Genomic DNA, 13,639 nt, shown 5'->3' with positions numbered 1-13,639 from the left:
CTAAATGAAAGGTCTGCATTTTTATGGCATAGAAGACTCGGGCATGTTTCAAAAGAGAGACTGAAAATATTGGTGAAAAACAACATCCTAAATGAACTTGATTTTTTTGATCTAACAGACTGTGTGGAATGCTTTAAGGGAAAAATAACTAATACTAGAAAGAAGACTGCATATAAAAGCCAAAATTTATTAGAACTCATACACACTGATATATGTGGACCATTTAGGCATCAAACTATCTATGGGAATGTGTATTTTATCACATTCATTGATGACTTTTCTAGATACAGTTATATTTATCTACTTTCAGAAAAGGCACAAGTATTGAAAGCCTTTCAAATCTTTAAGTCTAAGGTAGAAAATCAACTAGAAAAGAAAATCAAAACAGTAAGATCAGATAGAGGTGGTGAGTTCTATGGAAAGTACACTGAATCCGGCCAACAAAAGGGTCCATTTACCTTGTTTTTACAAGACAATGGAATTAAAGCTCAATACACAACACCTTATAATCCACAACATAATGGTGTTGCAGAGAGAAAGAATAGGACTCTTTTGAACATGGTTAAATGTATGATGTGTACAACTGGTTTGCCTAAATTTCTGTGGGGTGAGGCTTTAAAAACTGCAAATTATATTTGCAACAGGACACCTAGCAAAGCTATAGAAAGACTGCTTTTGAGCTTTGGTGTGGCAGGAAACCTAGTCTTCATCACTGTCATGTTTGGGGATGTCATGCAGAAGGTAGGATTTATAATCCAAGCTTGAATAAACTTGACCCCAAAACTGTTAGTTGCTATTTTATAGGTTATCCAGACAAATCTAAAGGCTATAAATTATATTCTGCTCATCATTCACCTAGAATTTTTGAAACACATTAAGTAAAGTTTCTAAGTGAAAAAGTTCACAATACAAACCTTGAGGATTTAACCTCAGATTTTGAGGAAATTGTGTCAGATGAGAATATAAGTGTAGTATTGCCTTTAGAACAAGATGTAACTGATCAAGTCACTGGTCGAGTAACTGATCAAGTAGCTGTATCTGGTCAAGTAACCGATCAAGTAGCTGGTCAAGTAACTGATCAAGTACCTGTATCTGGTCAAGTAACTGACCAAGTAACTTTAACTGGTCAAGTAACTGATCAAGTACCTGTATCTGGTCAAGTAACTGACCAAGTAACTTTAACTGGTCAAGTAACTGATCAAGTACCTGTAGCTCAACCTAATCCTGAACATCCTCTGCCTAGAAGATCACAGAGAGCAAGAAAACCAACTTATGGGGGGAAGAGAGTGACTACATTGTTTATCTGCAAGAAGCAGAAATTGAAATGGACTGTGCAGAGGACAATGATCCAACTACATTTAATCAGGCCATTGAAAGTAGTGAATCTCATCAATGGCAGCTAGCAATGGAAGCAGAAATTGATTCCATGAGCCAAAATGCAGTTTGGGAATTAGTTGAACCTGACCCAAATCAGAAACCTATAGGTTGTAAATGGGTTTTCAAAACCAAAAGAGATGCAAATGGCAATGTAGAGAGACACAAGGCAAGGTTAGTTGCCAAAGGTTTTACACAGAAGGAGGGCATTGACTTTACTGAGACTTTTTCTCCAGTTTCTACAAAAGACTAGTTTAGAATAATCATGGCTTTAGTGGCCCATTTTGATATGGAGCTGCACCAAATGGATGTTAAAACAGCTTTCTTGAATGGTGAACTAGATGAAGTGATTTATATGAGGCAGCCAGAAGGGTTTGTACAAGCTGGAAGTGAAAACTTAGTGTGCAAGTTAAGAAAATCAATTTATGGCCTTAAACAAGCTTTTAGACAGTGGTACAAGAAATTTGATTCTGTGATTTCTACTTTTGGATTTACAGAAAATCTTGTTGATGAGTGTGTTTATTTGAAGACAGTTGGGAACAATTTTATTTTCCTAGTACTCTATGTCGATGATATACTTTTGGCTAGCAGTAACATTAAACTGCTTAAAGACACTAAGAATTTTCTGTCAAAGAATTTTGACATGAAAGACTTAGGAGAAGCATCTTATGTACTAGGTATTGAGATTAAAAGAGATAGGGCACAGAGACTACTTGGTTTGTCTCAACAGAATTATATTACCAAAGTTTTGAAGAGGTTTGGTATGGAGAAATGTGCAGCTGGAGAAGTTCCTATGTCCAAAGGAGATAAATTGACCAAGAAGCAAAATCCCAAAAATGATGTTGAGAAGGAGAATATGGAGTCAAAGCCTTATGCCAGACTTGTAGGAAGTCTCATGTATGCACAAGTCTGCACTAGGCCAGACTTGTCTTTTGCAGTAGGGATTTTGTCAAGATTCCAGTCTAATCCAGGCCATGAGCATTGGGTAGCTGGGAAGAAAGTGTTGAGATACCTGCAGAGAACTAAGAGTCACATGCTAGTGTATAGGCAAGTGGAGGATCTGAAACTCATTGGATTCTTAGACTCGAATTTTGCAGGGAATTATCCAGACTCCAAGAAGTCGACTTGTGGATATGTATTCATGCTTGCAGGAGGTGTTATTGCTTGGAAAACCATGAAGCAAACTCTTGTTTCAACTTCCACCATGCAAGCTGAATTTATTGCAGTATATGAAACTGTGTGTGAAGGAATTTGGATCAGGAATTTCTTGATGCAGACCAAAGTGTTAAGTCACTTTGTGGCAGACACACTTGTAATTTATTGTGATAATGAAGCAGCAGTTTTCTTTAGCAAGAACAGTAAAAGATCAAACAATTCTAAGCATATTGATTTAAAGTATTACAGTGTTAGAGAAAGGGTAAAACATGGTGAAATCAGTGTTCTAAAAATAGGTCTAGGCGGCACCTAGGCACTAGGCGTACCTTCGCCGCCCCTATTATGGGCTAGGCGATTGAGATAATCACTTGCAGCTTCAGCGGGCGCCTAGTCGGGCTCGGCGGACGCTAGGCGGTCTAGGCCGTTGGGATTGGGCGCTGGGCGCTGTTTTTTTTCCACGTCAAAATTGAACACCCACATCTAGAAAGCATGTTCTATCTGTTCCTCTCAAAACCCAGAATTCCAGAAGACTCCGATCTATCTTTTCTTTCTCTAAACCAAGAACCAAACTCGCTGACTCGTCATCTCTCTCTCAGTTTCTCCTCAATGAACTACAGCAGAGACACAGAACATTCTCTCTCTCCTTAAACCGATCTGACCCTTGCTCTCCTCGACTCTGATTCACACATGTTGATGGATATTGACGCTAATTCTTTGAATTTTCTGTTTTTTTTAGAGAGAGAGTAGAGCGATAAGAGAAGCAAAAGATGAGGGTGAATAGAGACGAGTGAGATGAGCAAGAAGAGAGATGCAAAACGTGAAGCCTTCTCTTGATTAATCCACGTGGATTATTAAGTGGTGCGGTAGTGTTTTTTGAGATAGTAGTGTGGTGGTTGACCGCTGACCATTGTGGGTCAATATCAATTCTTCTGGATAAGCTATGCATATTATTAGGTGATTGATAATTATCTAATACTATTTAATAGTTGTTTTAATGTTTTGAATGTAATTAAGCAATCATATTATCATGAGCATGTGAAATATTTCATCAATTTGTATTTTTTTTATAAAGAAATTAAAATTAAAATTAAAAAAAATAAAACCGCCTAGGCCCCGCCTAGACCTCTAGGCGCTAGGCCCTTGGTCACTGCCGACTAGCGCCTAGCGATTTTTAGAACCTTGGGTGAAATAGCTGTTTTGAGCATTGACACGAATTCACAGCTAGCAGACCCCTTCACCAAGGCCTTGTCAATAGCAACATTCCAGAAGCATACAGCAAGCATTGGAGTTTTAGCTAATTTAGATGCTTAGATTCAGTAGAGAGTTAGTCCAGTTAGAGCATTTAAATTCTAAGGCTTTTTTTGAGTTTTTGTATTTTCAGTTGTCATCTTTTGACTTTATTTATCACAACTTATTTGTAATGGCAGTTTATTATTATCAATAAAATTTTGAGGTATTTCCAAATATGTTTTTGCTGCAGCTTTATTGTTTTATTTTGGAAATTATCATCTTGTTTTTGAATATCATACGTGTTATCAGATGGCTTAAATCATGTAAAGCATGATGTTAAGGTTCAAGCAATAATTTTAAGCCATCAGTGTTCAGTAAATTTGCTTGAGTTTCTGGTTTTAGAAACATAAAGTAGGACCTAATATATGTTTACTTGTTGATACACATTAACATATATTGTATCACTTCTGGTTAGACATATGTGGATTGCAGAAGCTTGTGTTTGTGGTTTTGAAACTCTGCATTTTTGATAAAATGTATTCTGTTTCTTGCTCTGCATAAGTAACTGTGATCTGACCATGTTGGAATGGATTTTCGATTTGAGTTTGTCATCTGCCGCTCACTTCAGTAAGTTAAATAGGTTTTTGATGTTCTCTGGTGCAAATCATCGAGCATGATATGTGTGAGTCCAAGGGGGAGATTGTTACATCAAATATGGACTTAACACATATCATCATAAAGTAATTGATGATTAGCTAAATATCAAACCTAGTTTAACATGGATACAAACTGTATATCAATTCTAGTAACTTAATGAAGCAGTGTATCAATTCATTAAGGATAGTAATCCATTGCTTAGTCTGCAAGAAAGGCTACAAGATGTGATACATTAAGAATCTAACTAGGAAACCTAATCCGATAAGGAATGCTTTAATGGGAAGCTTTTTGTGAGGGTTAAGTCACCTATATAAATAAGATGAATTGGTCCCTGATTACTACCGAAGATTATTGCATATTGTTCTGTCCATTGAGAAGCAAGTTGGTAAGCAACAGAAGACTATATTCTAGTGATCGTTGTTGTGCAGTTGCAGAGATGGAATCCATGCCAGTAATTGCTGAAGGTAAGTCTTGATTCTTATGTGATTATTGTCAAGCTTGTATGCATATGATTGTGAACATGTAATTATGGTTTTACAATGTAAGCACCTTGATTTGTAATATGTCTGTTGAGATGACAATTTTCAATTTAAGTGCATAAAGAAACTTTTGATGAATGATCGTAGGGATCAAACGGTTAGGAATGAATAATAAACCTCTTGTTTGCAAAACAATTTCAAACAAGACAGTGAAAGACCCCATTGCCCCGTAGATAGAATTAAAAGTGGATCTTATTTCATTTTGCCCAAGTACACTATGTTTTGTATGATTACATGCTTGGACTTGTCCTTGTAATATAAGCTGGGCTAGTTGCATCAATTTGATAGCGGACTGGTAAGTTCTGTTCCATACATTAATCTGTATAAATCCTTGATTCAGGTGAAGCATTATTTTCAATATGGAGTACCAAATGGAACTGTGAATGAGATATGGCGCCATATTGCACAGAAGCTTCCCTTTATCAAGTTGTCGATCAACCGTGACAAACGCCTTGTAAAGAGGGATATGAATGTGCCAGACTGCTCTTGTGTCTGCTCAAACCAGACTGGGATTATAACCAGCCTATGATGCCATTTTTGCCATTGACATTCTTTCAAGAGATTAAGAGTGCTCCGTCAATTCTTAGGAGCGTCATATTTAGATCTGAAAGCCTTGGATCGAGTCTTAGCAATGGAGGACTCTGTTCTGCATCTGGGAAGCTACTCTGCTGTTTGTTGCAGAAACAGATCGATGCTGCTGAGAGATTATCAGTATTTCCACAGAAGGGGTTTTTAATCAAGGCCAGGGGTAATAGAATTTACAGACAGGGCTATATCGTAGATACTGTTGTTTTTTACTTACCTGGTCATGAAGCTTAGCAGTTGGAAATTAAATTACTACGTGTAACTGTAATTCATTTGTATATTGGTTAGAGAATAAACATCAAATATATGAATTTTTGTCTTCGCTGTCATAAATGATTAAATTCCCCCCGTGTTGGTTAATATCTTGCTGCTTTACCAGAAATCTTAAACGCTTTAGTTGATATACACTTGATATAATAGGAATCAGGAATGCAACTGAATCCAATTTCACATAATCCTCTTTCCTTGGACAGTCATATACGAACAAATAATGGTTTTGCCTAGAATGAATTGTGATACGCTAAAAATAAGCGCACAATTTAACCCTGAAAATGTCATCGTTAGTAAGCAGTAAATAGGGATCGTTCTATTCCGGGGATTAAGGGTACACATGTAATTGCAAAAACAAATTAATAAAAGTAAAAAGTATTATTTACAAAAATAAAACAAAGAAAGAAATATATACAAGTAAACGCAAAAGGGGGTCTTAGGATTATTAAATCAAAAATTAAATAAATAAAATAAAGAAAATGTAAAAACATATATACACGGGTGGAACGCAAGGAACAAAAATCAAAACCACAATCATATGAATGAAATCCAATCACAATTCCTATAGTTGATTATCTATGTCATGAGAAAGAAGTTGACTATGTGAAACGTTAGAAAGCAAATGATTTCCCATTTTTTACTTTCCTTGAATAATTAATCTAAGTGAAAGCACCTAAATCAATCCTATTGAACATGCAATCATAGTCTAGAAAGCTAGCTAATCAAAAACACATTCAACGCATGAAGAACAAAGAAAGGATGTCAACCAAAGTGCACAACCTAGTTATGAATAAGTTCACCTATTTGCAATCCTCCTTAATTGATTTCGACTTTTGTCCAAAGCCTTTACTACTTAAATTTAGCTCCAATTACATGCATATATCCTAAGTTGGCCACCAAAGAACACAAACATGCAAAAGTTTTCTGTAATCCAAAATCAATCAAGCAATCTCACATAAGCAACATATAAATCAACATAAAGAAATCACAACTTTATTTCAAAACATATAAACCGGCTTTAAACTTTGCCCTTAACGTTATGTCAACTAGAAATCAAGTTCATACGAAATCAAAACAAAGAAAACCAAAAAGGTTACAAGGAATAAGATAGAATTACACCATGAAAGATGAATGGTGGATAGCTTGAGACGTTGGTCTTGGATCTTGAAAGCAAGGCTCCAAAGCTTCACGACACAAGGTGGATGATGGCGGCTAGGAGGCTTCATGGCTTCTTATTCTCTTCTTCTCTTTGCTTGAAGATGCAGAGACTTGAAACTAGAGGATGGAGAGAAAGCTTGACGTTATGGAGAGAATTTTCTGAATGAAGAGGTGTGTTGTGTTGTGGTTGGTGTGGTGATGGTTTATATAGGGGAAGGCAAGGCTTCATGAATTTAATTTCTAAGGAATTTTCTGGTTCCACCACAAAGCTCCAACCAATGAATTAATGCCACGTCAGCTCTGCTATGTCACTCAACCAATCAAAAAGCTCCAAAATAAATCCATAATCTTTCAAATATATTATTGCTGATTTTCCCAATATTTAATCTAATTTTATTCACCATTTTCGGCCAAATATCTAGGCATGAACCTAGACAATGTATCCGGACTCATTTTGGACCTTTTCTCCCTTAAATCTCTCCATGGCTTTATCCTTAATGTCCTCCCCTTGATTTTCTCTTGATTTTCACATTAGAATTACAGATTTTATTCTCTAATTTCAGCCAACATATCTTGAGGGAATTGAGGAACGAATCTGGACTTGTTTTGAATAGTTTCTTCCTTAAAATTCTCCATTGTTATTCTCCACGTAATCTCCTTGATTTTCCATGCAAAAAAAAAATTTAATCTCCCAAAATATCTCCCATGTCATCATGTGGTCTCCTAATGCCTTCAGGTTTCCCAACCTCATCAGGATTCCTGCGTTGACTGGGATTCCTAGTCGGACCAGGAATACTCCATTTCTTCATTTCAGCTCCATTTATTCCAAGGTACCTAGAAAATAGAAACTTTTATTAAAATTACTAAAAATAGAAACTTTCTAAGGATGGAAACTTTCCTAAACAAGAAGGATTTATTTAAGGAAATAACTAAGTAAATATGAGGAAATAATTATTAAAACGTCGCATAAAAATGCTCCTATCAAATTGGCATGAATGGAAACTACTAGGAATTAATCATCAAATCGCATCTCATATATCATCAAAAATAAGAGAAAAATCCAAGACTGGCAGGAGGAAAACTGATTGATTAATTAGAAGGGGAGAAGTTGGAATCCGAATTGTCGGAATTGCACCGGGTAGTTTTTAAACTAGTTCTGATATGGCCGTGGCCTTGGCATATTGATAATGTAGTAATCAGAGGAACCTTGTTTTAGTACTGCAACAATAGTACAGACAGTAATTAACCAGACTGTTATTGAATCCAACTTCAGATAAAGCAATAAATCCCATACAAGCAATCCATAAGTCATTGCAACAATTTGATAAGAATTAAACACCACTGATAACATAACTAATACACAAAAATTCTATGATGCTCCGGAGCATCATATGACAACTAAACATAAAAATTTCAATTTATACCCGGCAGAAACATACCACCTAAACCCTAATCAGACCAACGTACCGATCTAAAATCGATAAACTCATATTGATCAAAATCCATAGTTAAAACACCCTAAAAGCTAGTGATAAAGAGAGAAATTTGATTTGCACTTTGTAGCCGTAAAACTTTTCGGACTACCACCAGTGGTATTGGCCATGGTGGATTGGGAACCATTAACATAAGCACCAGTGATCAGAGGAACCTTCAAGTTACATACGAACTCGGTCTCCACTTCCCAACAGCTCCCTTTTACATTCGGCCCTATCAGATAGTAGATATTCGTAAGATAGAGCTTGATAACTACGTCATCGTAATCGCCATTGTCACCTTCCTCACATGCCTTCAAGTCATCCTCCCCTTCTTCCCCTTTGAATGACAATGCTGTAAAAGTAGTTGTCTTCCTTGTGCGTTGCCCAAAGGGGTACAACTCCGCCGTGCCAATTCGCTTCTGGTTGTTCTTGCAGTAAGCAACGAGTTTGGTCTTCTTGTTATAGGTTTTGAAGGACATGTTAGGGTTCCGGAGGGTGATGTTTAGGGCAAGATTGTAGTGGTGGTGGGTGGTGGTGTTGTTGTTAGGAGGGGTGAGCGAGGCATCGGTTACATGAATGGAAGGTTTAGAGGGTGTAATCAATAAGTAACACAAGAGTACGATGACACTGATGATGAAGCCAGTAAGTGAAACACAATCCGCCATGGTTGAGATCGAACAAACTTGTATGCTAAACAGTAACGGGTAATAGAGAGGTATCCCTCTTATTTTCAGAGACGACCTGGTGTGGGTAAATTTTTTGTAACTAACTGGTAACTGGTAGGTGTCAAATTGGGGTGCTTGTATTAGAGAAAGAGAATTCGAGAGAAGATTAAGATACTTTCAATAATAAAAGGAGACTATATTTATAGAGGACTACAATACAATATCTTCGAGTACAAGTAGGAATATGCTAACCCTATTACAAGTAGGAATATGCTAACCCTATTACAAGTGACACTAGGTAATCCTAAACTTATTTGGACATTCTGTACCTAATCTTGATATTGTATTTCCAATTTTGTGACCAAAAGATTAACAAAATTATTATATTCCTGATTATGTGACTATTACGGGAGATCATGAGATTGTTAACTTTCTCTTTTTAGTGTTGGAGGTGGTTTTCTACTCGTTTAAAATTTGGAGATGAGCAAAGTGAACACCAAAAGATATTGTAATTCCAATTTTGTTGATAAAGGAAGACTTGGGCGCGGTTTGAGAAAGACTTAAACAATAAGCAGCTTTTGTCTAAAGTTGCTGTTAAATTGGCGCTGGTTTTCGAATAAATTGCTTTTGAAAAAAATTTTTTCGCCAAACACATTTTGCTGCTTAAATATATGTCAAGTAACTTTTTAAATAATTTAAGCTCTCTCAAATTGAATCTTAGAACCCTAACACCAGGGAAAGCACCAACAAATTTATAGACTTTTAACATCAGTACATGTGCAAATAATAAGGTGTGACACATCAGACCAAAAAAACAACAAAAGGTGTGACATTTATTTACTATATACTAATCCTCAACGCACTGTTCATCGGCTTATGAACAGTGCCGGCTCGAGCCGAGCCGGTTGTGGACGAAAAGATGATTTTGCCCCTGCGTGCTGTTTCTTGCTTCGACACCTGGGGTGCTGCTCAATCCTATCGTGTCTTTGCTACCTCACTCTACAAAGGAAGTGGTACTGTTTGTTGACATCTACGATTCGATCTGGATTTGGGCGAGGAGAGGGAAGGCGATTCTGGAGGAAACGGGAGAGGAATTCACAACGAAAACGAGTGATCGAATTTCCAAAGACTGAGGGCCGGGTACGAAAGAATCAGAGGAATTCAAGACGGTTTTAGTACCGCCCTTAACCAAAGACTCTTGAGTGTGAAGGTTGGTTTTTTGATATGATTTTATGTACAACAATTCAGAAAGTGAATTTCTTTCTTGATATGATTTTATGGGTTTCTCAACGCAAATGGTTTTGGGGTTTGGAATCAACGACATCATTAGTGCAATATAATCGTAGTATTGGGCATGTGCTTCAATTGAAATCTGATTTTCAGTACCCATTTTTTGTTACATATATAGGTAAATCAAGAATGCTCGACAAGACATTTTGGACGGGCTGCAACAGTTCCATAGAGAAACTTCCGCAGTTGAGTGAGTAGCATATTTTTTTGTTTGTCTTCTAGATATGGATTGGATTAGTTTTCTTTCTGTTGGGCATTATTAGTTGTTTCCTAATAGCATGAAATTTAATTGAAGTAGAGTTGAGTACATATGCTTATTTTGTTTGCTTTGGTTTTTGTGAATATTCTGGGTCTCTTAGTGTCTCTGTTTTGCATCATTTAGTTTTACTGTGATTCTGGGTGTCTTAGTGTTTCTGTTTTGCATCCTTTATTTTTACTATAAATCATGAGCAGTACTGATACCATGAATTGTTCTTACATTGAAGATAAAAGGGCATTTTAGTTTCTTATAGGATAATTCTCAACTCTGTATGAAAGCATACCTGCATGTTTGTATTTTTGTTTTCAAAGATGATGGGCAGTTATTGTTTTGGTTGCCTTTATTTTTCGGAACTTTAGAGTAATGTTAGTTACCTCTTTCTAAAGTTCAGAAATCTATTTGAATAAAACAGTAACCAGACTCATTTTTTGGTTGCCTTCATTTTCCGGAACTTTAGAGCAATTTGCACTGATGTTTAGCTCAATTTGCACACTATTTATGTCAAGAATTGTTTGGCAACTGCGTTCGTTTAATAATGTTGGTATATAGAGTTCGGTAGTCTCTGTGTATAGAAATTTCTCCTAAAAAATATGGATTTTCTTTTCTTTTTCTTAATTTCTTACCAATCTGAAAGAGATTATGGACTAGAGTATATAGATTAGTTGTAAAAGACGGTTGGCAGTATGTAATTTGTGTACAAATACCATGGCTGTCTACTGTTATTCTTGACGAAAAATGGTTGAACTCAAGAGAGAAAACCTTAAGATGCAGTAAATACCATTATTTTTTATGACTTATATCAAGAATAACAAATATGGTTAGTGACCATGAAGTATGAGGATCACGGATTTGTGTAGTGATTTGTTAGATGAATTTTATTAGTCCAATATGGTTACGCATATTTCGTTACTTGAAAGCAGATGTGTGAATTGGTATTGTACGTATCAATTCTTCAAGGCAGCTGCACTTTTTCATTGATATTGTTGTCAAGATTTGTAATTTCTTGCATAAAGTTACATACTCATGTATAGTTTTTGACTTTGGAATCAATTTGTATAGCATTTCCACTCTTTGAATATTATTATGACAGTGATTATTAACTGATAGCAAATAGTAATCATGGACTAATTACTTCTGTGCTAAAAACTCTTTTTTTGGCAACTGATTTATGTAGAAGAATTGACTTAGAGAAGAACCTGCAATACATAAGTTTGGTGATTATTCAATATTAGGAAGCCTAACATATTCATGTGTTATTACTGATTTAGAGATCAATGTCTATCTAATTTAGATATCAATTTTGCAGTCTTTGTATTTGGATGAAGTGAAGCTTGCAACTACTCAGCCTTAATGATGCTTTTGGTTTTTGCAGATCAATACTATAAGGATAAATTCTCTTTGGAAGTTGGAGGTTATTCAGTGATTAGAGTGAAGGTTCAGTTTAATAACAGTTAAGTTAGGATGAAAGAGGTTTGAATCATAAACTTTTTTTTCTTCTCTGTTTTGTTGATTTATAGGAAATGGACAGGGCTGGATTTGTGTGGCTGTAGGATTTCTTTTTTCATGATAGATATTTTTTGTGAATGCTGTATGATGTTTTCGATGATGCAGGGGTTTGCGATTATCATATTGTGTTTGTCATCAACAAGGAGAAGGAGGGTGAGTTTTGGAGTTTTATTGAGGAGAGCAGGACAGCTGCAGGTCAAATTCTATCTTCGATTAGCTTTCATCTATTTTGGTTTCTGAAATTGGTTGAATTTGCGTATGAGTTTGAAGTTACTTGAAGAAAATTGAAAAGCCATATATGTTTGCATGTTGCTGTTTGCTGTTTGTTTTCATTGACTAGCCTTCTATGTTGATGCAAGTATAATTAGCAGCTTTTGTTTAGTCACTGTTTTTAGCTTCGATTGAACATGCTTTGTTGCTATGCTTTCCCAGCTGAAATCAGTGGAGAAAATGAGATACTCTTGGATGTATCAGTTTTTGGCTATAACTCAGTTTTTGGCTGTAACTTTATCTGCATAGTATAAGTTAATCAATGGCTTCATATTGCAGTTGATTCGCTTATCCTACACAGACAAAGTGCAATCAAAACTCAATCAATTGTATATGCCAAACTTCATCTGTAAAGTGGCTTATTGTTGTAGTATGGATTTCTGTGGTTTGGTAATGGGGAACTATTTGAATGACGAAAGAGTAGCATTTCTACTGATATTGAGACAAACAAAATTAAAGAAATCGCAGGTTATTTGTGGTGACTAAACTTTTTTTGCCTTATAAATGGGGATAGTAAGATCAGGGGGAGCATAGGAGATTCTCAATCAATTATCACAGATTTCTAAAATTTTATTTCCGTAATCAAAACTCAATCAATTATATATGTCAGACTTCATCTTAAATTTGCTTATTGTTGGAGTATGGATTTATGTGGTTTGGTAATGGGAACGTATTTGAATGACGAAAGAGTAGCATTTCTACTGATATTGAGACACTTGAACAAAATTAAAGAAATCATAGGTTATTTGTGGTGACTAAACTTTTTTTGCCTTATAAATGGGGATAGTAAGATCAGGAGAGCATAGGAGATTAGCAATTACGGTCTGGACTATTACATATTCCATTTTGTTGTTTCTGTGCTATGTAGGAATATATAGTAATCAGTGAGGGACACTAGCTCTTTTTATCGAGGAGGTATTGTTTTCAAAACATTTAGAAGATTTTTCAAATCCTCTTATTAAACAGTTAGCTGTATTGAGTTGTGGATACACTGGTTCTTCATCGGGTTAATAGTTCTCTTCCATTAGAGCTGATAAATTTTTTTTTCTTCCACCTTTTCTGTCATGATTTTATTTCAATTGGACAAAACTTGATGTAGCCATTCTGCATTATGTATGATTTGAGTTGTTTTTCACCTAGGGATCATTTATACACAGATAGAGGGCATGTTCTTTTACTTCATGTTTCACCTGTTTTGTTACTAGC

The 13,639-nt window shown here is 35.8% G+C and overlaps 2 protein-coding genes and 1 long non-coding RNA gene across 3 annotated transcripts in view; 2 read left to right on the top strand and 1 right to left on the bottom strand.

Annotated features, from left to right (window-relative positions):
- The window catches only part of LOC112165025 (probable arabinosyltransferase ARAD1), a 44,352-nt gene extending 38,450 nt beyond the window's left edge, over positions 1–5,902 (top strand). The window contains 1 exon segment of the mRNA XM_024301402.2: positions 5,296–5,902. Coding sequence (XP_024157170.2) covers positions 5,296–5,484 — 189 coding nt within the window. The 3' untranslated portion in view covers positions 5,485–5,902.
- A 2,591-nt stretch (positions 5,903–8,493) lies between these two features.
- Positions 8,494–9,108, bottom strand: LOC112203224 (NDR1/HIN1-like protein 3). The gene has a single exon (XM_024344219.1). The coding sequence runs from the start codon at positions 9,106–9,108 to the stop codon at positions 8,494–8,496; it is 615 nt and encodes a 204-aa protein (XP_024199987.1).
- A 1,171-nt stretch (positions 9,109–10,279) lies between these two features.
- LOC112168395 lies at positions 10,280–13,091 on the top strand. Its single transcript, XR_002924228.2, has 5 exons — positions 10,280–10,318; positions 10,517–10,588; positions 12,030–12,127; positions 12,269–12,358; positions 12,948–13,091. It is a non-coding gene; the product is annotated as an uncharacterized LOC112168395 (long non-coding RNA).
- Positions 13,092–13,639: the final 548 nt, after the last annotated feature.

The sequence above is a fragment of the Rosa chinensis genome, chromosome 5, assembly GCF_002994745.2.
Source record: "Rosa chinensis cultivar Old Blush chromosome 5, RchiOBHm-V2, whole genome shotgun sequence".
In the NCBI taxonomy this organism is placed as follows: Eukaryota; Viridiplantae; Streptophyta; class Magnoliopsida; order Rosales; family Rosaceae; genus Rosa; species Rosa chinensis.
Note: the sequence above shows the minus strand (reverse complement) of the source record. Positions and strands in the feature narration are given on the sequence as shown.

Bases quoted from the DNA above. Each gene is read 5' to 3' on its own strand.
- LOC112203224 (XM_024344219.1), bottom strand. From the start codon at position 9,108: ATGGCGGATTGTGTTTCACTTACTGGCTTCATCATCAGTGTCATCGTA.